At 37.3% G+C, this 25,724-nt stretch overlaps 1 protein-coding gene and 1 long non-coding RNA gene across 2 annotated transcripts in view; both read left to right on the top strand.

The window, feature by feature from the left end:
* LOC101166699 (A disintegrin and metalloproteinase with thrombospondin motifs 7) overlaps positions 1 to 25,724 on the top strand; it is a 202,016-nt gene that overhangs the window by 102,308 nt on the left and 73,984 nt on the right. Inside the window, exons 10-15 of the mRNA XM_023952917.1 lie at positions 4,364 to 4,459; positions 6,824 to 6,969; positions 15,965 to 16,134; positions 16,210 to 16,343; positions 18,928 to 19,048; positions 20,453 to 20,697. Of these exons, the coding sequence (XP_023808685.1) occupies positions 4,364 to 4,459; positions 6,824 to 6,969; positions 15,965 to 16,134; positions 16,210 to 16,343; positions 18,928 to 19,048; positions 20,453 to 20,697 (912 nt within the window). The remainder of the gene's footprint in view (positions 1 to 4,363; positions 4,460 to 6,823; positions 6,970 to 15,964; positions 16,135 to 16,209; positions 16,344 to 18,927; positions 19,049 to 20,452; positions 20,698 to 25,724) is intronic.
* Positions 9,502 to 10,714, top strand: LOC105356528. Its single transcript, XR_910646.3, has 3 exons — positions 9,502 to 9,619; positions 10,004 to 10,065; positions 10,677 to 10,714. It is a non-coding gene; the product is annotated as an uncharacterized LOC105356528 (long non-coding RNA).

Raw genomic sequence — 25,724 nt, 5'->3', positions numbered from 1 at the left:
GCTGTTTAGAGCAGCCTGTGACACTTAAACAGTGGAATCTAAGGTATTTTGTGATGTTACATCTCCATCCTTCTTCAGACAATTACAGATTCATCTTCCATTAAGATGGTGGTTCTGGTGGAGATCTGCTGGTCTTCTTAAATCCCTGAGGACCATATCTGTTAAATTTTATTCAGAATACAACCTTAAAGACTCCACTCCAAAGAAAATTGTGTTTTTGGTGTTTTTAATGGGGTTCTTGTAGCATTTTTGTGATGATAGAGGACATATATAGAAGAATCGAAAATTAAAACCACTTTTTAAAGTATTTCTTTATTCAAATCGTTTTGACTGATAAGCAGACTAAAAATCCATTGGAAAAACCTTGTAGATATGACAAAGAAAAGCACCACATAATTTGCTTGGGCACAAGAAACTATATGGGATCTGGTTTCAAAGTTAGTTTGTTTTTAGTTTAGTCTGTTTTGTTTTGTTTTGTTTAGAAATAGGCTATTGTATTTCATTACTTATTTTATATTTTGTACAATTACCTGTGTGAGGCCTGTTGAGACAACTGTGTTGTTATATTGGGCTATATAAATAAAATTTAATTGAATTGAATTAAAGAAATCGCTTGATAAAGATACTCTGGTTAAATGTGCAAAAATACATTTACTTTAGTCATTGATGATTTTGCTGCTGCTTGTAATTAACTTCATGCTTTTACTCTAAACATGATAAAACTGCTCTGTTCATGTTCCAGTTTTCATTGAATCAGCACACACAGAATTTTCTTTTTTTGTTTTCAAGTGTGATACAAGAAGTAAACCTGTTTCTAGTATATTTAAACACTACTCTTTTAAAAATATTAACGCTTTAAGGGTCTGGATCCTTTTGAAATGTTTTTAAAGACATAAAAAAGGTCACAATAATCTGAAGTCAGTCTTCAGACCATGCCACAGCACAGAAGCTGCACATCAGTTGCTAAATGACATCATTGTCAAGATAAACATCAGCCGTTATTACAGTGAACCACAAGCCCTTTCCCATCACCCTAAAGTCACAGGTTAGGTGTTTTCATCAGTGATCATAAAACTGAGATTCTCTGTGTTGATTTGTAATCTGTACACGCTCTCTTCTGGTCAGATCCAGCAGACCAACAGAGCCTTACATCATACAAATGAAGAATACCTAACTTTACTGCGACTGAATCTGGTTCTCGGAACAACCACATTATTGGATGCTGTCCAATTCCTCTCAGTCAAAGGTTCATAAACATTTAAACTGAATAAGAAGGAGAGATTGGAAGTTAATGATGAGTTAAGCTGTAAATAAATTTAAAAAAATAGTTAAGTTGGAAATTTTGTTGTCATGATAAACTCAAACAAGAGCTTTAGCACACAAATCCATGCCACAGTTCCACATTTTTCTTTGTATGAGTCTCAATGAAACTATAACAGTGAAACTTTCAAATAAAAGCATTTAGCTGATCACCGCTAGCTCTGTGGAGATGTGGTTGTTTTTGATAGCGTGGGCGGTGCCGGCAGCACAGACGCTTCCTGGAAAGGTCTGTTCTTCACTTATCTACATCACAATATGAGAACCTGCTCGTTTTTGTGGATTGGGAAGGGCTGGCGGTCAGAGCGCAGGTTTTTAGAGGGAAACTCAGAAATGAGTGAATAGATCATAATACAGCTTTGGGTTGTTTATTGTGAGGAATGAACATTACAAAACACTTAAAAGTTTAAAAAAGTTGATTTTGCATGAAATATAGACCCTTTAAGACTTTTAATTATGCCTTCTGTGAGTATTGCTGTTTGTTTGTTTTTTTTCAAATGTATTATTTATTTTTTGTTTTTTTTCAATGAGTGCCTTCTTAGTCTGTTATACGATTTCATTTCTACTTAGGGGGTAAAGTGTGAATTGGATCTTTAATACTGAGCAGGAGTAATTCTATACCACTCTACAGACTTGGGAAAACAGAAACACTAAAGACATGACACTTTCTTCACGAAAGATAAAAGGTGTGATGCTTTTTATCCTGGATGTGAAAATCGATTCTTTCTGTAAACGTATCTTTTCTTTATGGAGAGATCATTTTTGTGAGAGGTGAAGTACAATGAGGGCTTTGTGAGTGTCAGTGCGCTTCATCTGTCAATATTACATTCACTTTGTTCAAACCCAATAGGAAAAAAGCAAAACACTGTGAATAAAGAGATGTGACTAAAGTCCCTTATTGAAAGACCTGGACTTAATGAAAGCCAGAGCTGTGAGTCCCTCAAACAAAGAAAAAAGTATCTCCAGAGAAAGTACTTAAAAACGACGTTAGTTCTCTCATAAAATGTGTAAAAACAAGGTTGCTCCGCTGAAAGTCATACAAACAAATATAAGACTAATATCTTCTCATGAATGTAATTGCAGTCATTTTCAGAAAAGAATGGGGTCTTATCTGCTTCAATTGAAAGTTATTCTGCAGTTTTTTTTTGTTTTTTTTTAAATATTTTTCAGTTTTCATTTTAGTAGAAAATGTTGACATTTCAACATAAGAACTTGTCTTGAAGGGGCACCAACTCACCCACTGCAATGAAAGATACTCCTGAAGTCATCTTCCACTTCAGGAAGCGCAGTGGTTCCATCCGTCCTCTCTACAATAATGGCGTGTGTGTCTGCATGGAAGCAGAACGGCAGACACTCCAAAGGGTGGTGAGGTGAGCAGAGTCAACCATCGGCCACCCCCTCCCCTTCAGGCAGACATCTACCGGTCACGCTGCCTCAGCAGAGCGTCTAAAATCACCAGAGACTGCATGCATCCGGCCCGCCCCCTGTTCAGCTTACTGCCCTCCGGCAGATGCTACCGGTCCATCAGGACAAAAACCACCAGACTGAGGAAAAGCTTTTTCCACAAGCAATCACTTAACTGAATGCCCTCTAATAGCAGCACATCTCATTGACTGGACTTTTTACTTATTACTGCTCTTTACTATATAGTTACCTCCATGCCTTTCTATTTATAAATTGTATTTGCTCAACTGCATATTTGCACACTTTGACTACCCCTCGTTTTTGCACAATTGATGTTTTCTCTTTGTCCTAAGCTGCTCAAATCTCATCAAAATGTACAATTCAAATGGCCATAAATGATTTGGATTTTTCTCAGGTATCTGATTTAAAACTTCACAGCTGGCTAGCTCCAATATTGCTCGGCATTTTTGTTGCACTGATAATGTTAGGTTGAGGTTGTGAGGGGCTGTAAGCTAGTGGGAGAGCCTGTAAACAGATGTATGGTAGCTGAGTAGGGGCAGGCTCTGCACCAACAACTCAGACGCAAATGCAGAAACTATGTCTTCAGAAACAACACAGGTGTCGTTGATGATCGCTAAAAACGACATAATTATAAGTAAAAGACCACTTTTACTACAAATCAAAAGATGATCAAAGTGGGTTTTTTTCAAAATTGAAAGCAATTGCCCAAAGTTGCAGCAAAGGTACAGTCATTCTTGTTAAAGTGTCTTAAATAGAATTTAAAAAAAAACTCAAAGAAAATAGTATTTTGTGACCTTTCAAATACCTAACTACATAGTAAGAAACCTGGGGCTACTTGGATGAACACAGTGCTGTTTTCTCAGAAATGGAAATTGTATTTCAGACCAATTAGGTTATATTGAATAATTTCCCCCCGGCACACCTGACCACCTCTCACAGTACACTAGTATAGGCGTACCACAGCACACTGGTTAAAAACACTATCTTACTGACGAGAATTTTTTTCTTAAAATTAGATTTCTTGGTAAGACCATTCTTACAGCACTGGCATTTATTATTATTATTTGCTTATTTAAAAAGGAATCTGCCAAATTGGGTAAGAATTTTCGACTTATTTCTTAGGGGTCTGTTTTTCCTGTGTAATTTCTGAGATCTCATGTGGATGACAGCTTTGCTCCGCAGTGGACTGTTCATTTAGGAAGATTACACCTCAGCATCTGGAGGACAGGGCCTCTGCAGGAATTATTGGGGATATTTTAGCTTTACGGGTGGAATAAATGAGTGGTAAATCCTTCATGATGGCTGGTTTAGTTTAGTGTTTTACTTGTCAGAAAACAGGGTTGAGAGAGTTATGGACCTGGTAGGAATGCCAGTCCCCTCAGTCTTTTACCAGTCCATGTAAAAATGCAGGCCTGGAGATTGTTTAGATAAGATCCCAGGGGTCTTCTGGGCTTGTAAGACCACCTCCTCACCCCCTACTTAGAATTTGCTCCTTTAGTGGAATTCAGGAGTACCACTGAATTTCTCAGTCTTATATTCTGCAATCCACCTAACAATAAATAGATAAAAAGACAACTGTGTTGAACATGGTGAGAAAAAAATATACCACTTTGTACTTCAGCAGAATATCTGCAGCACTCTGTGGTGCACCGTGGGAGCCACCTGCCACTCCAAGCTGGACGGGGCTGTGGACGGAACAAGCTGTGGAGAGCAGAAAGTGAGTTGAATGTGACGAGAAATACTTTTGAAGCTGTTCATCTTAAAACACAAAATGAGCTGGCTTTGGCTTTAAAATGTTCAGATTGTAACCCTTGTGCTATCCAAAGCACTTTAACATTGGGAGTGGGGTCATCTAGACCCACTAGACAGCGTGCTAAACCTTTTTTCTTCAATGATTTGTGATCTTCACTGGTGTCCATGGATTACATGAAATCCTCTTCACCTTTATCCACCTTTGTCATGGTAGGAATAACACATCAATGTAAGGGTGGGGTCATAGGATAGCACAAGGGTTAAGTACATCAACAGTTTAAAATGAATTAGCTGTCATGTTTACAAAAAAGCAAAAGAAGAAAACAATTTCTCAATTCAGTGAACTGTGTCATTTTGTAAGAAACATTTAAAAATGCACACAGATTAAACAGCATTATATGCAGTCCGGGAAAATGATGGCAATAATTATTATGACTGCTAAATTCTACTATGAAACAAAATAATGTTGAAAGGCTTGTTTTTCACAGGATAATTATCTCGTTTGGTTGGATTAGCAGGAGAATGTTAGTTTTACTAAATAGACCGCTCATCTGAGGTTTACACCTCTCGTTTTTAACAGTTAGGGGAACAAATGAGCTCAGAAGCACCTGTGTCTCAAAGATTCAAATCCTACATCCCATCTCACAAGTCCCGTCTGTAGTATTTTGCACCACGTCAGCAAAGGTTAATGTTTCCCTCTTGTTTTCTGCAGTGTTACAGTATTGCAAGTCTCCTTATTTAGAAAAATAACACAAAAAAAAAGAAAAAGCAGACTCACTACAGATACAATATTTTTTGAACCATAAATTACTCCGGAATCTAGGTTGCAGATGCCAAAAAGTGCATTTTAATGAAATGATGCTATGCTAACAAGCATGTGTCGTCTATATGCAATCACGGATCAGTTTAAAGACAGTATTTTCACGGACTGGCCTTTCAGGCATGGCAGATAAATAAAACAAAATAAATTCATAGGACATTAATAAAAACAGTATGTTTGAAATAATAACAGAATTGAAGCCACAGTCTATTAGCAGCGGTAGAGGTAGAAATAGCGAGTTCTGTTGTAAACAAAAAAACCTGCATATTGAGCAAGATGATTTTCTAAACGTGCTTTTATTTTTATTATAATTAGTTTTAAGTGACTGTTCGCTCATAATTATCTAAATATGTGCGGTCAATGCTTTACTCTTGGCCGCATAGACCCAGAGGAAGGGTTAGGATTAGGTTAATACCAGCACTACTCAGACACATGGTTCGCTGAAGCTGCCGGCCGGTCCTGTTTGTGCTCCAAAGCCTCCTCGAGATCTACATACCATTTATAAATTAATTTTGTGTAATTTCATTTTCTTAAAAAAAGAAATCAGAAAAGAAGTTTAAAAAGTAAAACGCCTAAGGTATTTCTGTGTAAACATGTAATAATTTGGTCGGTAAAAAACATGTTTGGCCGGTAGATTTTTTTCTATCAACCAGCCAGCTTGGCTGGTGACTCATGAATCCAATTCCGGCCCATGTGTGGAGGTACTTTTGTTATTTCAGATCAGACAAAAAAAAAACACAGTGCACTGCACTGCATATTGTGCAGAAAGCATGTTCTTTCTAAGACTGAAAATATCACCAACCTTTTTTCATCACCAAGCGTGTTCAATTTCAGAGTGAAAAAAATGATGATTCTCCAGCAAAAAAAGCAAAGGTAAACTACCAGAAGAAATTCAGAGAATTTGCTTTTAGTTCCCAGCTTACTCACAGGATGTTGACAAAAACATTTGTCAATCTTAAAACATGAAAGCATTATAATTTATCTGTAGAATATACCTAATATTCCTTTGTGTTTAAATGGAACTGATCAAGCACTGAGTAGCAGTCTGTTTTATCTATGTGCTCTTTGGAATTCAAAAGCTTTTGCTTTAATAAAATAAAAAAGAAATATTGTGATATAAAAATGTTATATTGCCCAGCTTCAAATCACAAAACTTATTGAATTCCACATTGTCTGTGTTGCTTTGGAACAACTCATCCAAGGTTGGTGCTGCTTCTTTTGCGTTGCTGCCAATAGGAAAATCTGGTATCTACAGTGCCGGCTGGCAGCTGATAACTAACACACAAGTTGTTGTTTTTTTAAATCATATATAAGTCTCACCTGAGCATAAATCGCGCCCCCGGCTTAACTATTCAAAAAAACGTGACTTGTACTCAGAAAAATACAACAATTCTGAAAGAAAAACGTAATGAATCATATATAGAGACATATTCTAAAGGTCTTATTAAACTATGGTGCGATTATTTTTTTTTTTCCAGTTCCACAAGCATAAGCATGTGTTTCTCTCAGTGGTGTATAGGTGGCCAGTGTGTTGCAGTCGGGTATCAGCCTGGGAGCATAGATGGTGGCTGGGCGCCGTGGAGTGAGTGGTCAGCGTGCACAAGGACGTGTGGAGCCGGAGTACAGAGCGCTGAAAGAGAATGTGATAACCCAGTGTAAGTGTTTGTGATCGAATCACTGGTTTGTTTGCTTTTCTTACTTTATTGGAGAGTTTAAAAGGGAGAATACACAATGTTTAACCATTTTCCTCTGAAGTCACCTACCATGTAAATGTAGAAATAATCTCTATGGTCAAACTATTCTGGGAGTAAGGTCTTATGTAAGGAACTATGTTTGTTTTGAAAATAACTAATTGTAAAATTACATTCGACATTGTGGATTAATATAGTAGGAATGCGCTCAATGATTAAACACCCTCATTACATTTCGAGTACATATATTACAATTAGCACTGTGTTAACACAAGTTCATCAGCATTTTATAAATATAGCCTATATCATTTTGATTAAAGCAGCAAAACATTTTGGATTTCCTTGATCAAACCCCCTCTACATGCTTACGATTGATGGGCTTTTGTTCACCCCTCCGTTTAGGAAAGTACTGATCGGTCTGCCACTGCTCCTGCTTCCATAGACGGCACTCTGCATGCGAAATTCACAGCTCTTTGTGTGTGTTCAGCTGCACAAAGGGTGTAAAAAACTTGAATTGTTGCTACATAATTGATAACAAACACGTGATTCAAGTCTCTGAAACAGATAGGGTTCAGTGTGTAAATAAAAAACCTTCTTGTAAAAATGCTCATCCAGTAAACAATGTTTTTGGGTCAGTTGTTTTTTGATAAGCAAAAAAGAAATTAGTCCATCTGATTTCATTGGAAATTCTCCAAAACGTTCAAGCTTTTTTGTTTCATTTTTTTATGTTGCTTTTTCCCCCCATTATTAAAGCAGAAAGTAGTAAAAAAGGCACATCAAGCGTAACTGAGACAAATAAATGATCACTGATGCAGGAAGATCACATAGAGTTTACTGCAGTTCCTATTTGTATACTTAATTTTACCCATAATTCTGATCTTCTATCTCTGTATACTCTGTGTCAAGTAGCTTGAAAATAATCATGGACCGTGACCGTTTGGGTCCGTTTTGGGTAACGCTTTCTTTTACAGTACAGTACTTACAGTGTACTTAAGTGGTATTTACATGGTACATATTGTGTAACTACTGGGTACTTTCAGGGTACTTCCATGGTACTTTTGATGGAATTTACTAGGTACTTTCATGGTACTTTTTTTGTGTCTTCTCTGTACTTACATGGTACTTACTGTGTATTTATGTGGTACTATTTGGTTCATACCTATGTGGTACATACACTGGGTATTTATAATATTCTTACTGGGTATTTACATGTTGTGCAAAGGTGTCTTTTATGGTACTTACCACATGTATGAACAAGGTAAGTACAAATAAAGTACCTTGACCTTTAGGTCTGCACTCGCTGCATGTTTCATGGTATTTACCATGAATTTACCACAGAAACTACCCATTAAGTACACTGAAAATGGACTGTAAAAGAAAGTCAGCCCTATTTCCACTCAACTACATGGTACTTTCATTACTAAATACTGGGTATGTTCACTTGAATATTACTTGGTACTTACCCCTTAAGTACACTGAAACTGTACTGTAAAAGAAAGTTAGCCCTATTTCCACTCAACTACATGGTAATTTCAGTACTAAATACTGGGTATGTTCACTTGAATATTACTTGGTACTTACCCCTTAAGTTCACTGAAACTGTACTGTAAAAGAAAGTCAGCCCTATTTCCACTCAATTACATGGTACTTTCATTACTAAATACTGGGTATGTTCACTTGAATATTACTTGGTACTTACCCCTTAAGTTCACTGAAACTGGACTGTAAAAGAAAGTCAGCCCTATTTCCACTCAACTACATGGTACTTTCAGTAGTAAATGCTGGGTATCTTCACGTATTACCTTCCCGTACAGTGTACATACACACTTGGTGTTCTGACCTCACCAAACGAGACAATGCTAAATTGTTGGTAAGGATAAAGTAACTGCATTGTAAAAACATATTCTGGCCTGATTACTTCTTGTAACATGAGGCAAGTTTAAAGAGAAACAAGACAGCAGTGAAAACAACAATCTTTAATGATACACTTCTGCAGCATACAAAATGTCATCACAATGAAATTTGTTTTAAGTTCTCTACAGCATTCCAAAAAACACATTATTGGCCTGAGGGTCGTGCTTTTTGTCCGACAAAGTTCTTTCAGTAGAGTTTGGTAACGGTGCAGGACTTCTTCAGGGTTTGTAACTGCAAGAAAATTCACAATAAATGAACATAAAAAGCATAAAGACTTTTATAAAGTACAAAATATATTTTACTTTTTTAATCATTTCTGTAATGAGTTTGATAAATCTCTGTGAATTCTTTATTGCTTTAACTGTAACGCTTGAAACTAATCATTTATCCTCATTTATAAATATGATAATAAACTATTCAAAACTTAACTTTTTTTAAATATTGTTTTAAACATGAACTTGTTTTAATATATAATGTCAGGAAAATATGTAAAACAACAAGGCTAAATATTTACTTTTAATACTAAAAACACCCCGAGTGTGTGTTTTTGTTAAGTAGGTCCAACTACCCCTGGCTGGGCGAGTAAAGTTGCAAATTCCCAGCGCACTTGAATGCAGCACAACTACCCCGAGGTGAACGTGCATTAATCCGGAGAGCCTCGAGGCGCGTGCAACAGTTTGAATTTCTCTTCATTTGGCAGGTAAGCCAGTGTTTTTGTTTTTTTTAAATATTGGATAAATTACCGTATATGTAAATATTTAAACTGATCAAACTTTATAAAGAAGCTAACCTCGTGATTTCAGCTGCTCTCTCTGTGTTTGAAACGTAACGTAAGAGCATGTCTGCCACCTTACTGCAATAATTTCAGTTATTTCAATATGTATAACTTTTCAAAGTTTGTAATGAAATTCTAGAAACATTGTTTTTACTTACCAGGAGAGAGGCACCTGTAAAACAAGCACGTAGGCTAAATAATAAAGTCTGTGGTTCTGTGCTCGTTTGAACGCACGTCTTTCTGGGAAAATCAAAGAAAGGCGTTTATTTAAAATAATGATGACGTACTTCCGTTTTTTTACCGCTTTAGATCAGCTATGGTGAAGAAGACATCCCAGACGAATCCGTGAAGCCACAGGAGAGAAAGCTAAAGTAAGCTAAATCCACCGAGTGGACATATTATTTACATTAATGAAGAGTTTAACTGCATTTTCCCCATTTTCTTTTCTTTCTCCGTTTTTATTTTATTTTATTTTTTAAATATGATAGAGAAAACAATACCACCCAACAGTGAAATTTAATTTAAAACATATTTTTGTGAGTAACTGTGTTGAATTTGAAATTGCCTATTTATTTCTTTTTTTCCTTTTCTTTTACATGGCCATGTTTTTCATGCTAATGCAAATTGTAGGTGCAAATAATATTTATAAAGAAGAAATACACACAGCAATTGCCAATTAAAACATTACTTTTGTCATTCTTTGTCTAAACAAATTAGATTTTTTATGGCAATTTTGATTTTTTTTCTTTATTTTGTTTTTTGTTGTTTTTGTTTATGTAACTAAAATATAAAGTTGTGAATAATCCATCATGTTTATAAATGAGGATAATTGATTAGTTTCAAGCATTACAGTCAAAGCAATAAAGAATTCACAGAGATTTATCAAACTCATTACAGAAATGATTAAAAAAGTAAAATATATTTTGTACTTTATAAAAGTCTTTATGCTTTTTATGTTCATTTATTGTGAATTTTCTTGCAGTTACAAACCCTGAAGAAGTCCTGCACCGTTACCAAACTCTACTGAAAGAACTTTGTCGGACAAAAAGCACGACCCTCAGGCCAATAATGTGTTTTTTGGAATGCTGTTGAGAACTTAAAACAAATTTCATTGTGATGACATTTTGTATGCTGCAGAAGTGTATCATTAAAGATTATTGTTTTCACTGCTGTCTTGTTTCTCTTTACATTTGCCTCATGTTACAAGAAGTAATCAGGCCAGAATATGTTTTTACAATGCAGTTACTTCACCTTTACCAACAATTTAGCATTGTCTCGTTTGGTGAGGTCAGAACACCAAGTGTGTATGTACACTGTACGGGAAGGTAATACGTGAAGATACCCAGCATTTACTACTGAAAGTACCATGTAGTTGAGTGGAAATAGGGCTGACTTTCTTTTACAGTCCAGTTTCAGTGTACTTAAGGGGTAAGTACCAAGTAATATTCAAGTGAACATACCCAGTATTTAGTAATGAAAGTACCATGTAGTTGAGTGGAAATAGGGCTGACTTTCTTTTACAGTCCATTTTCAGTGTACTTAAGGGGTAGTTTCTGTGGTAAATTCATGGTAAATACCATGAAACATGCAGCGAGTGCAGACCTAAAGGTCAAGGTACTTTATTTGTACTTACCTTGTTCATACATGTGGTAAGTACCATAAAAGACACCTTTGCACAACATGTAAATACCCAGTAAGAATATTATAGATACCCAGTGTATGTACCACATAGGTATGAACCAAATAGTACCACATAAATACACAGTAAGTACCATGTAAGTACAGAGTAGACACAAAAAAAGTACCATGAAAGTACCCAGTAAATTCCATAAAAAGTACCCAGTAGTTACACAATAAGTACCATGTAAGTACCACTTAAGTACACTGTAAGCACTGTACTGTAAAAGAAAGAGTTACCCAGTTAGTTTGGTAACACCACTTAAGTACACTGTAAGTACTGTACTGTAAAAGAAAGAGTTACCCAGTTAGTTTGGTAACACCACTTAAGTACACTGTAAGTACTGTACTGTAAAAGAAAGAGTTACCCAGTTAGTTTGGTAACACCACTTAAGTACACTGTAAGTACTGTACTGTAAAAGAAAGAGTTACCCAGTTAGTTTGGTAACACCACTTAAGTACACTGTAAGTACTGTACTGTAAAAGAAAGAGTTACCCAGTTAGTTTGGTAACACCACTTAAGTACACTGTAAGTACTGTACTGTAAAAGAAAGAGTTACCCAGTTAGTTTGGTAACACCACTTAAGTACACTGTAAGTACTGTACTGTAAAAGAAAGGGTTACCCAGTTTTGAATCAAGTCAAAAACAGAGCTCTCCCTTCATTCAGCTTAGTGAGCTTATTTATTGCAACTGGATGTATGTTTTAGTAAATACATTTGATAAGACAAAAATTCTTGCTTTATAATACGTAGACTGATCAAATAATTTAAACATATGAATTGAATGAGTGGGGCTTCAAAGGGTCTGTCAGTGTGGATCAGTCAACGACACTAACATGGGAACGACTGCAAACGCACAAAGAGGGCAAGAGGCAAAGGCTCATTTGCTAAAACAGCTGGCTGTTTACAGAGCGCTGCATCCAATCACATTAATGAAAAACTAAATGGCAGAAAATAGTGTGGTAGAGAAAGATACACTAGCAGCAGAGATTACTGCAACCTTGAGAGGTTTTGAAATGAAGCCCATTTAGAAATTTGAAATGGGTTCATGAGTAATGGACTGCTGCTGGTGTCAAAGATGTGAGAAAAGTCACACAGATGTTTGCTGGACATGAGCTTCTGCTGTTGGATTTCCTGTTTCAAAGCTCTATTGGACCAGGATTGAGGATAAAAAATAAATAAAAAAGTTGGTTTGTTGCTCAGTGGTGAAAACTTGTCTTATAGCTGAAGTACTTAGCATTTAGCTTTTTCCCCCCAAAATCTTAAAGTCAGAAAGTATAAAGAAGATGCGCAGTATTAAAGTTACTGTCCACTGATTTGCTCATGTCCAATCATGTGCATCAAAGCTGCAGACAGTGCTTATTATTGGTCAAAGTCTCCCTGCAGTCCCCATTTGATCTATTTTAAAAGCTTTCCAGTGGTCTTATAAATCTTATTATGCCAAATGTATTTAGCCAAAATCAAAAAGTGTTTTTTCAAGACATGGTTTCTGCAGAGCTGCAGCAGTACATAAAAAAATTCACCTCTGAGTTGTGGGCAGGACTGTTGCGCAGAGTAAGCCTGTCCGAACTTCCCAACCTATCATTACCAGTGCAACAAAAAAAAGGTGAGCGATATTGGAGCTATCCAGACATACAGTTTTGATCCAGATGCCAGCTCAGACAAGGAAAACAAAGACATGAATCTATTTGTCTATGTGTGGATGCATAAGAACAGAGTGGAGCAGGGAGCTTGTTGTAGTAACTTGTACGTCACTCCTAAAAGCTTTTGACAGCAGCATTTTTTCCTCTGCTCCTAAATCTCTATAATTTGAAAAAGGAAAAATGTTAAAATGCTATTGTAATCGTAATATTCTTTCTATATGTCCCAAGGTATATAATGCCACAAGAGTATGTTAAAAACACAATTTTCATCAGAGTGAGTCTTTAGCTAACAAAAGCATTTCTGGGACTGACTGGTCACATCTGATCTAAATTCAATAAAAATGAGTTTAGTAAAGAATATGGTATGACAAGTGTGGCTCTACAGCAGAAAGCTCTTATCTGAACCACCTGTTCTTCCTGAACACCTACACAGAGTCACATACTGATAACCTCCACAGTGCATTGCTGCAGTAATTCATGCTAAAGGAGCATCAACCAAGAAAAAAGTGCTTTAGATGTTTGTGCTTTTAAAAACTTATGCTATGTAAACATTTTTGATTAGGCCTAAGTATCATTTGTTTTCTATGAAACTTTCATTTAAAATTGTATTAACTGTAAGTCACAATTATTAAAATAAAATAAAAATCAAACGTCTTGGGCGCATTAGACACATTAGACTGTTACAGTGTATAATTCCACATTTTAAATTGTTTGATGAAAACAGTTGTACTTTTTTCTGTAGAAGTTTTATTGCGATGTTCCCATAAAGGTATTATCATTTGCTGTTTACAGAAACACAGAAGTGCTCAATTTGAATTCTAAATTCACACACCTGTCTAGGGCAAAGATGCAAAAACGTTTGTGCAGCTTTTGAAGCGGCCAAAGCCCTGTTTTAGTTTTCATCTGACACTTTGCAGCAGAATATGCTCAGCTTTGCACAAACAGCGCCTCAGAGTTTATTAATCCATAGAAAATTACTGAAACCAACAAAATTAGGAAGCAGAGAACAAAAGGGTTCAAAAGATGTTGGAAGAAAGCAAAACGGTGCAGTTTATGGTTTCCATGTTTGTATTCTCCAACATATTAATAAAGGAAGACACAGCTGTGAACACCAAACCAGATAAAGCTGTTTGGGAGAAACCAAAGCTTTTATTAATTGTGGTGCGCTCAGAAACTCTCTGCTGAACTGACAGAAGTCCCTTTTTCCTGCTGCTTTGAATTTTTCTTTTCAGAAGTTTCTAGTTTTATTCTCTTTACTTTTAATATGGCACTTCATGTAAAGAAAATGTAAGTTTAAGGTTAGGAATATAGGAGAAGACATAGCAACAGTGTGTCATTATTTTAAGCGGTAAAATCCTAGTTACATTTTTCAATTTTTCGTTCTGCTTATCATGTTCATTTAAACTTTAATAAACCCTTAACGCACTTTTTTTATGCCTATTTAGTATTTGTTTGATTGATTTAAGTATTTATTTGTTTATTTTTACATAAATTGGGGTTCCAGCTCATGAAACCCACATAAAAAGAATTTCAAAAATCAGAATTCTATGGAGAAATCTTTCCACATTCTGCAGGAAATAAATGCCATTAAATTGCTTCAGTTCGGTTCATTTGAATCGGTTAGTTCAAAAGGGGCCCAAGTCCTCAATTTTTCAAAATAGAGATATTTTATGTTCTATGGTCTTCAAGGGAAAAGCTATCTGATTATGTGCAAAAAAGTCCCAAGTCTGTTTTAATATATTGACTATGCTTGACATTTAAAATGCATTAAGTGCAAAATTCCTGGACTTGGGCCTCTCTTGCATGGGTTTGGCTTTATCCCATAGATGGCAGCACTAGTTATCCAATATGGCAGCGCCCCTGTTTAATTCAAGAAGGGCCCAAGTCCAGAGATTTTAGTTTGCTAGTCCTTTGAAATTATAAAAGTGAGGTGCTTCATATTATGGCATTTGTAAGCTATGAACTGGTGCTAAATCTGGGTAAAGTATTAATTCTTTGGTGTAGCCTCCCTTTAAGCTATGCAATTAAAATCATTTCCTGGAAAGACAAGCCTCTCGGACTTGAGCCCCTTTTGAACTAACCGATTCAATTCAGTTATGGGTTGTGAGAGGGGGGGGGGGGCATCCTGATCCACACTACAGATTGGGTGGTGGTGGTAATGCTGTTTGCCAAGCACCAATAAACCACAGAAAACGAAGAAGAAGAAGAAGAAGAAGAAAAACAAAAAAAAGAATCCAAAATCACTGCAACAGTCGGGCCGAATGTTCTACAGGACTTCCTCCTTTCAGAACCTGGCCCTGCCTATACTCTTGAAGTATTGAAGATGGACATGTCAATTTGAAAATACATTGCTTTTTTCATGTTTTTGATCTGATTATAATCTCTGTTTTTAATTTTTTTTGCAAAATTATGAGGTAAATTGTAATTTCTCCACAGTATTCCAGTTTTCTGAAATTCTGTTTGGAATCCCAATTCATGTAAAAATAAACATATACCTAATCAATTAAACAGTGAGCCCTGAATGTATATTCTATAAAAGTTTAGCTTTCTGAATTAAATTGAAGAATTAAATACACTTTTCAATTATATTCTAATGTTTTGGAAATGTTCTGTACATATATTTACATATTAGAATGTTGGATAATTGACATTATAAAAGGTTGTTCAATCTAATTTAAGTAATTTCCTTTAAATTAAAACAATCAGCAAACGTGTTGCAAAAGCTGCTGGATTTAAAGCCGTTTTTGTGTTTTTAGATGATTGGTTTGTTTATAACTTTAAGTTATGTTAAACTTTAAAAAGTGTCATGAGGGCAAACTGTATGAGAGCTACTGAAAAGGAGTGACTCAATGTGCCATTTTTAAGTTTAAACTGTGAGTATCCCTGTGAACATTTCCTGTCGTGGGTGGTTGTAACATATATTTCAATGAAATCCTTGCCTGTTCTGCAGCCCAAAGCACAGAGGGAAGTATTGTCTTGGAGAGAGACGGAGGCACAGGATCTGCAACTCAGCGCCATGCCCTCAGGGTGTTCCCACCTTCAGAAACATGCAGTGCAGTCACTTCAATGCCCTCCCTTACAAGGGCAAATTCTACAAGTGGGAGGCAGTCATCAACAAAGGTGACCTGAATTCAGCCTATGCGTCTCCTTGTTTATTTCTGTCTAACTTGTTCTTTTTTTTTTTTTTCCTCACAGTCAACCCCTGTGAACTGCACTGTTGTCCAGCGAATGAACACTTTTCAGAAAAAATGCGAGATGCTGTCACTGATGGCACACCGTGCTATGATGGAAACAAAAGCAGAGACGTGTGCATCGACGGCGTCTGTCAGGTATCTCACTGCTCCTCACTGCTCACTGCTGTTGGTCTTACATCGCTGTAAAATAACCTTCAGCGCGTTTTCTCTTCAGATGACTGTTGAACATTTGACATTCTGCATGATGATGAGCATGCTGATGGAAAAACGTTGGGGATGGGGGACTGCTATCGTTTTAGATAAATGAATGAACAAGCTGCTATCAACTTAGGGTAAAATGTCAGTCACCACAGAAAGTGTTTGTTTTCTGGGTGGACAGAAGCCACACAAAGAGGACTCTGACTTCATGACATTTTGTGACATTTGTATCAGTCCTGCGTGTTCCTCTAGTAAATCTCCAGCTTTGTGTGTTAAAAGTCAACATGAGGCACGCTCCAATTGATTTTATTTCTTTTTTTTTTTGCGCGTTTTCACCCCTTTATGTCTGGTAGGGGCTTTAATTGAACAATATGTTGGTTTTATTTTTTATTTTGTCATTTACAACAAATAAAAGCCACTGAATCCAAATGGAATTACATTACGACACTATGCAAATGTGATAGCCATCCCTCATTACTTACATTTTCCTCCAGAGCAGCCAGGCTGTATAGTAATCTTTCAGAGTGCTCGGATGCTGTACTTAATACTTTGCATTTTTTCTTTGGAAACCAGCCATCACCAGATGATTCAAAAGTGATTCTTTATTGGGTTTTCTCTTTTGGACCACACAAAGGAGAAAGCCCTTTTGTTCAGACAGAAAGCTTCGTTCTAGCAGTTCTGAAGTCTTTTTATGCCAGAGTCATTTACAGGTCAGTTTTGTGTGCCTGAACAAGAAAACTCGAGGTGTCTGTCTGAAACTTCAGTGACGGGACACACGTCAAAGACTGTGAGAAACCCTGACAAACCATCACAGTAGATCCCTTTAAAATGTTACAGCATGACACACAGCAGTTGTCTGTCACAAGTCAGTTTCAACAGGTTTAACACACCTCCACTGAAGATTCAGAGGTGTGTTCAGATAAAGAGAGCAGACTTATGACAGGCACCCAATGCATGATGGAATATTCCCAGCAAGTTTTAATTTACAGCAGAGAAACAGAGGCATGATTGATAAATCAGCTATACTAAAGAGCTTTATGTTGAAAAGAGGATGCTGTTGATCCTCCTTAGCTAATTCTACAGTTTGGCTGCACAAACTAAAGGCTCCCCTTTTGATTTGTTTTGGAACAAAATATAATAAAGCCAGTGATTTGCAGTTTTGAATGTTGTTCATGATTCTTTTCTGTGACTCATCAGAAAGTCGATGAAGACTAGACTCATTTCGAAAATGATTAGACGAAGGCTTTTCAGAAACTTTTGCTTTGCTTCTTATTTTATTCGTCTTTGTAAAAGTAAAAAAGGAGCATGTATAAAAGCAAACCAAGGTTTTTACGTGATTTTAAGAAAATTTCCCTGTTAAAATCACTTCAAGGTTTCTTAAAGCTTTAAAAAACAGCAAAAAAGTGTTCCTGGAAAACAGTAACGTCGACAAACAGTGAACACAAAAGATAACACTTTATGATGCTAAGGTTTAGAAGTTGTGTAAAATATGCTTCTTAAAGAAATTCCTTGCATAAATGTCCTTCAGGTGTGATAAACTGTGGAATACAGTATTTCAACAGATGTATTATGCTATTAATAAACAGGTCTGTGGTCAATATTGTTTGAATTGCTTAAAAAGTGTTCCTACTGTTTTTTGATATGGTAAATTGGAGCTCTCTTGACCTGATGCATTTTTAAGGTATTTTGATCTTTTACCGTGCCACAGTGTCACAAATGTAAATGAAAATACCTTAAAATTAGGCTTTTTACAGCAGTTGTTTGGTAAGGAAATAGTTGCAATTAAAATAGAGTAAATAATTGAAGTTCTTGGTTTATTAAATGGTAAATGGCGTATATTTGTAGAGGGCTTTCTAATTTCCTTGAAGGCCCAAAGCGCTTTACAGTCACAAACCCATTCACCCATTCACGCACACATTCACACACTGGTAGCGGCTGTGCTGCTGTACACTGGCACCAACCTTCCACCAGGGGCAAGGTGGGGTTCAGTGTCTTGCCCAAGGACACTTCGACAGTGTTCGGCAGCGGAGCCGCCGCCAGTGTGTGAACGGGTAAATAGGTTTGTGACTGTAAAGCGCTATGGGCCTTCAACGAAGGTAGGTGCCACTGCACCACGGTCGCACAAAAAAGATCATCGCATCACAGAAATATTTTGTTTTACCCAATTCTTTGAGTACTTGAGCATTGAAGTAGCATTAATTGGGTTTGTGTGTCTGTCACATAGTTAGTTTGGGTTAATGTTTTTTTTTTTTATGAGAAAGTTTTGCCACTGTAAAACAAATGCCAATGTGAAGAATTACTGACATACATGTAACGGCACACTGACGTCTTTTGAGTGACACTAATGCACAAACACCATTTTTAATTTATTCTGCAATGTGCAGTCAAAGGTACTTACACTTTTTGTTGTTTCTCACTTTGTTTTGGGTTTCTTAGAACTTTCATCTCATAATAAAATAAGAAAATGCAGGATTTATGACATGTTTAATTTTGTGTCTGTGTGCATGTGTGTGTGTTACAGACAATTGGTTGTGATTTTGTAATAAACTCAAATGCGGTGGAGGATCAATGCGGCGTTTGTAACGGAAATGGCTCCACCTGCACAACTGTGAGGAGAACCTTTGAGGAGAAGGAAGGACTGGGTACGTTCTAACACACATTTTTTAAGGAGTCCTAGATTCGAGCAAAGAAAACATCTGCTATAATTTAGAAAATGAATTAAGTTATCACTGCATCCCAGCTGCTAAAAGAATGAGTTGTCTGAAGACTCATGAAACAGAAGATTTAGAGGCTCAATTAGTTGAAACTAAATACTTTAAAAAAAAATTGAAAAGAGTTGGATCTAAACGCAGAGTCAAAATAAAAATGGTGCAAAAGAGTGAATGACAGAAAGGAAAGCAATAGACTCAAAAACTATCTTTCAAACTTGAACTCATGACATTTTTTAGTGTATGTAAACAACAAACTTGAAAGAGCTGAGGTTATTACGAATTAAAATACGATCTATTTTAGATAAACCAGAGAGCAGTATAATGACTTGACCCGTGAACCAACCAACCAAGACAAAATCAATAAAGAGCTTTTTTTCTGCTGCTTATTGCCTAGGGGGTGTAAAACACAATATTATGTTTTTAATATTGTATTCTAAACCATATGGTTAAGCAGACAGTTAAGGGGGAAAGATGCAGGCACAGGAAAACAGTAGCTGTAGAGAAAACAAACTACAAAAAAAAAGGTAAACACAGCATGACCTTGTCTAACAGGAAATGCCCTGTTACTTAAGGTTAAAGACCCCCTCCAATAAAAAGGGTATTTTTGGAGTTTTTAACATCTTGTAGTATTTTTCCTCACAATGGAGGGCATATATAAAAGATTTTAAGACTAAGCCTGGGTTTCGGAGTATGTCTTGATTAAAATCATGATTGACAAGGAGCAGATAGAAACCTTTGGTTTGAAAAAGCTGAAGTCTATGACACATGTTAGATTGTGTTTGTAAGGGTCTTTTTGCTAGCAGAGGAGAATATAAACAAAGGAATGCTGGGAAATCAGCATTGAGTTACTTCTGTGCCAATGTTCCCTACCACAACCCAGAGGCAAATATTTTAATAAGCTCCTGCTGCGCTGCAGAAACTATGTCCTAGAATAGCTAAAAGCTGCATTATCATAATTTAAAAACCACTGGGAATGGATAAAAAATAGTTGAAGAGGGACTTAATGGACTTTTATGCTTCACTTGTCTTTGGTAATTGTAAAAAATAAAACTGTTTTGTAATTTCAAAAACGAAATCTTAGTTTGTGATTTTAATTGCCAGCAATTAATTGAAAGTGTGTTGCACAAACAATAACATAGGAGTTTTTTTTGGGACATGGGAGACAGTTTTACTTGAGATGAAACAAGAGTCATTGCATTACATATCGTCCTTGTTTTTTAATAAATCTGCAGTGTTTGTGATGTTTCACCTTCGTAGATCTTCATATTGTGCTCATACTCCACAATTCTACATATCAGTACTTGGTTTCATGTTTCTGTATTTGATGTCCTTTAGGTTATGTTGACATTGGTCTGATACCAGAGGGTGCTAGAAATATCCTGATCAAGGAGGTGGCTGAAGCTGGGAATTTTTTGGCACTACGAGGTGACAACCCCAGCAGGTATTTTCTGAACGGTGGGTGGACCATTCAGTGGACTGGGGAGTACAAAGCTGCCGGGGCAACCTTTACCTACGAGAGGGCGGCACAGCTGGAAAATTTAACCTCCCCCGGGCCCACTCTGGAGCCATTGTGGATTCAGGTACGATGAAGCATGTTTTGAACGTCTAAGAACAGAAGTTGGCTTCATGATCACTCAAAGGAATTTGGTTCTAGAGCATCTGTTTCTATGTAATGTCCAGCAGATTTCCTTTTTATGTTCACACAGGATTCCAAAGCAATACTGTTTCATACCTCTTGTGCTTTTTTTGTATAAGCATAGGAAATAATAAAACAGATTTAATGTGTGTATACAATGTTTTCTGCACTGTAAGTGGCTAGTATTATATGACACAAAATCAATGAATGGTCTATTTCCAAACTTATGTTATTTATAAAGCGGACCAAACTATAAGGCACATTAACTGAAACAGAGTCAGACATTGTTAACTGCATTCACAGTAACTCTAGGACTTCTTGAGAACACCCTACACGCTAGCATATTCACAGGACCTGTAACTCCCAACCTTGTTTGCAACACATCATAAAACCGACTGTTAAAGCTAAAACAAACATTACTGTGAATACACGTAAAAAAAAAAAAACTGAGTCCGAAACGGCTACATGTTAGCTGTATAAGCATGTTCACAATAATGTCCAACATTGTTTGGAACTTGTAAAAAAACGACTAACACTCTAATAAGGAGAGATCTTGAAAGTGTGATTGAAAAATTTCAGAGTGAAGCATGAACAGCCAGGTATCTTTGGCGGTTGGGCTCTGGGCCAAAGTCATGTTTATGATGAGCTCGGACCAAGTGAAGAGACCCCCAAGCCCAGACGCTGATGGTGGTTAAAGCCAGACTACTCTGAATTGAAGAGCCAGGAGTAGAACCTGACGGAGGTGGGCCGCCGAGATGTCTGGAATGCGCATAAGCAAACATTTATGAATTTAAAGCCAGGGATTTGATTCTGATTGGCTGTGAGGAAAATGAGCACTTTCGGTATTGGCTCACAGTGAAAACCAATTGATGAGTGACGTGTGGAGTGATGAATCAGCAACCCTGCAAACCTGAAGATGAGGTTGATCTTTCTTATTAAAATTGCAGCAAAGCTTCACTTTGACAGTCACCATGAACAACCTGAATTAATCCATATATAAAGACCTCCTGATTATAAGGCGCACCTTTTTGGAAAAAAAATAAAGAAGACTTTTAAGGTTCCCTTATAGTGCAGAAAATACAGTAATGCAATGCTTGGGTTTTGTTGATATTCATCATGATCCATCCTAGTAAAAAGTTTCCAGGATTACATTGAAGTGTCCTGAAGACATCATTTCCATTTACATCCTTTTTATGTCCTTTTTATCTTGTAAGGAGTATCTTAGTGTGGGATGAGGTTGTTCCTGTGAGTGGGACACTTCAAACCAAAACTCTTTCACTAATAAAGTAATGAAAGATGTTTGCTGTAGGGCCTATTGCATAGTTATAATATCTCTTTTCTGGCAGTTCAAATAAGTCTGCATGATGGGAGAATCTATCCTTCTGAACACACTTCATCTACCAACCTTGAGCAAAATCCTTTCCATGTCAGGGGCAAAATTTGAGAATTTGCTTTTTTTTTCCAGCAAATGATTGTTCAATTATCAGTAAAATTGCAGGCACAAATGGTACGTTTTTAAATAATGCCAAAAGGAACAGTATCCTACTGATCCCGACACAAGGACCTTATGCATGCCAATTTTCAATTTTCAAATGGTTCCTTCAATTTAAAGGGACATCATCCAAACATCACTACCAGATCTGAGTCCTTGATTGGTCAAAGTTCAAATCGGTTTAAATTTTAAAATGCGTTCAATGGGTGGGCATTTTGTATGTAGTCCAAAAACAAACTTAAAAACTTGCATGACAACACGTGAATGTGAGAGTTTTGAGCGCAGAAGCCTGAAGTGTGGACGCCCAAAAAACACAAGTACACTTGTTTATATAGACTTTTTTCATGGAAAGTAGTTGCTTGAACATGTGTTGCTGAGGCCGTTGTGAACATAGCTTTACAGTTCCTTTGAGGCTTGCATGGCAATCTTAAGGGACGTCATGAAATGTAGTAAACACGCGGGTGTAGTAAACATGGTGCGTTCACTGGCCCCTTACTGACTGGTCGCATATGCTGCATGCATGTGTGGGTGTGCATGTGATACATAAATGCCTATAGGATGCCCATGCAAACTATGTTATGATGGTGTAATTTCCTAAATTCACGTTGTGCTCAAGGAGCGTTCACTTATCTCTTGAAGAGCACTAACGGGCCCATTGTGCACTACACAGGGTTTAGACGGTTGAAAAACGCCTGCGTCTCACCTACTTCACCCTTACTTACCCTTTCATGCAAAAATTTGCGTGAACAATTTCTCTTTACTGGCTCACCGAGCGGTCTTACTATCTTGATCAGTCCTGCAGACCAGCTGTGTGCCCCCTGCAGGTTTGCCCATTCTTTTGCACGCAGACAGTCCGTATCCACCCAAAAGGGTAGTTGGGACTAAGGGCTAACTTACTAATATGCAACTCAACCTGCAGGAAAAAATATCCATAGTGGTTTTTTGATGCATCAGGTACAAATTACAAAAGACAATTAAAGCTACAAGTAGCATTTAGCGGGCCCGAGCACGTGCGACCGCATGGCACGAGCGACCGCCCCGTGAGCAACGCCCTGCTCGAGCCATTCTCGTCGTTTTTTCTTGTCCATTCTGGAGCTCCAAGCTATTGTTAATACGACAGCAGCCTGGGGGGGGGGGGGGGGGGGGGGGGGGGGGGGGGGGCTGTAATCTGTTGCCTTAAGGGACAAAGACTTTTGCATATAGCATGAAAAAAATTCAAGCAATGATGATAATTGCTATCACTGTCCCTAAGGATGAGAACAATAGAACTCATTCAATTTCCACTACAATGTCTAGATGAGTGTCAGCTATGTCTGATAACTTGGCCAATTAGCTGGACCGGGATCTTGCAAAGTGCAGGTGGTTAACGTCCAGTGTAATGAGTCTGTGGACGGCAACAGTACAGCATAGCTTTTGGTTTCCACAAGAGAAGAACTCCTGACACATCTGCCCTAACAGACAACTACAAGAGGAGTTGAAATGTATAACACGGTGAAGGAGTTTTTGTGCAGAAAAAGGTACAATTAGAAAAGCTGGTAGCAGTGACTGCAGATGGGACTCCTGCTATGATCAATAGACAAACAGGTTTCATCACTCACTGTAAAGCTGACCCAGACTTTCCAAAATGTCTGCATTACTGCTGCGTCATTCACCAGCAGGCCTTATGTGCAGAAGTGATTGGCTCTGGACATATAATGACTCTTATTCTGAAAATCGTAAACAACCTCAGCTGCAAAGCAAAACAGCACAGGATTTTTAAGGTGCTATTGGAGGAGATGTCTGTTGAATATGGTGAATATGAACATTGTGAATCTGAACTTGCATTCTTGACTGACATTACTGGAAAACTAAACCACTTGATCTGCGAGCTGCAAGACAATGGCAAAACTATTTTTTTTTGACCAGCCTGCCTGAGCCAGTGTTTTTCTTGTGGGGATCTTTTCTGCCAGGGCTTGTCAGCTTGGTCAGTGGATGTTGCTGCAGTTGTCTCCCTTGCTGGGACAGCTGGAGTTAAACACAGCAGCTCACGGCTCTGAAGTGGACCCCGTTGCTGTCCCAGTCTGGATGGGCACTGTGGCGATGTTCCAATGGCCAGGCTGGCTCCTGGTATAAAGAGATTCCCAAATACCATTTCCTAACCGCAGAGCCAAGGATGTGTTTACATGTTTAGGTCAAAAATGTGATGGACAGCTTCATTTTGTCTAAACATGCCACCCTGTTATTAATCCAGTTGATATGGTTCTCCATCTGTGTCTAGGTGATAGAAAAGCATTTTTTTTTATATTTACAGCTCTAAGCAAACAAACAGTTGTCTATATAAAAGAGCTTTTACAATTGTGCACTTTTAGCAGGTCTCTGAGTTCATGTGACCAATGTATGGTGGATTTTCACAGACCTTGTTTAAAACTGAAGGTGAGAGAGACTTAGAGAAATGGCTTCATTGTTCTGGAGTTCTTTGTTTCATCCACAGAAGAGTAGAATTGGTGATTGATTTTGAAAAGCTGATGAAAAAAGTATCTTTTCAAATTGCAATTTCTAACTTGGGTTTTACATTTTGTGTTCCATTTTTGTGCTTTATTTGGGAAGCATTTGTTATTTGTTTGGTGTTTTTAAGGTTCTGCAAATATACACATCATTTTTTTAGAGACATTTGTTATCAGTTGTGTTTGTTGATTTGTAGTTTAATTTCATTGGATGTATAGATGTCGTGTGGGGGGGGGGCTCGACAGCAGGTAGGACCCAGGCGCAGAGACGGGAGGCAAACGGGTTCAGGGCAAGTGGGTTTATTTAACTAACAAAAAGCGCTGCAGAGCAGGATGACAAAACTAAAAACAAAAACTTACTGTGGCATGGCAAGGGACATGGACGCCAGACAAGAAGACGTGATCAACATGAGCAGAAGTTAATGGACCAGCACAGGAGGAAGGCAGAGACAAGACTTATATACAGACAGGGCAGACAAGACACAGGTGAACACGATTAGGGCAGATGGGGACCAAAGGAAGTAAAACTCAAGAAACATGACAAGACAGGAAACCTTTCAAAATAAAACAGGAAACAGAACCAAACAAGACAGAACAAGAACTAAAGCGAAAAAAAAGACAACAAACTGAAACCATGACAATAGAAAGGAAAAGAAGTTCAAACATTGATTATAAAAAAGGATATAAGAGATAAAAAAAAAGAAAAAGGAAAAGAAAAAAGATAAAATATTGATTTAATTGCATTTTGAATGAATAAAAAACAATGATTAATAGAATCAGAAATCAGAAAAAGTTTTATTGCCAGGTTCAGTAGAGCGCACTTTACAAAACGAGGAATTTGACTTGGTGTATAGTGCAATTAAGAATAAGTTAAAAATTAAGTTAACAACAACAACACACTATATACAGTAGAGTAAGGTGAATTAAAGTGGGAGCACAGATGGGCTGGGATGGTGGGGCCTGTAAGTGGCACCGACAGTCCTTTGGTGGGCGGGA

Source organism: Oryzias latipes, chromosome 3 (assembly GCF_002234675.1).
Source record: "Oryzias latipes chromosome 3, ASM223467v1".
In the NCBI taxonomy this organism is placed as follows: domain Eukaryota; kingdom Metazoa; phylum Chordata; class Actinopteri; order Beloniformes; family Adrianichthyidae; genus Oryzias; species Oryzias latipes.
This window is presented reverse-complemented; position numbering and strand designations above follow the sequence as displayed.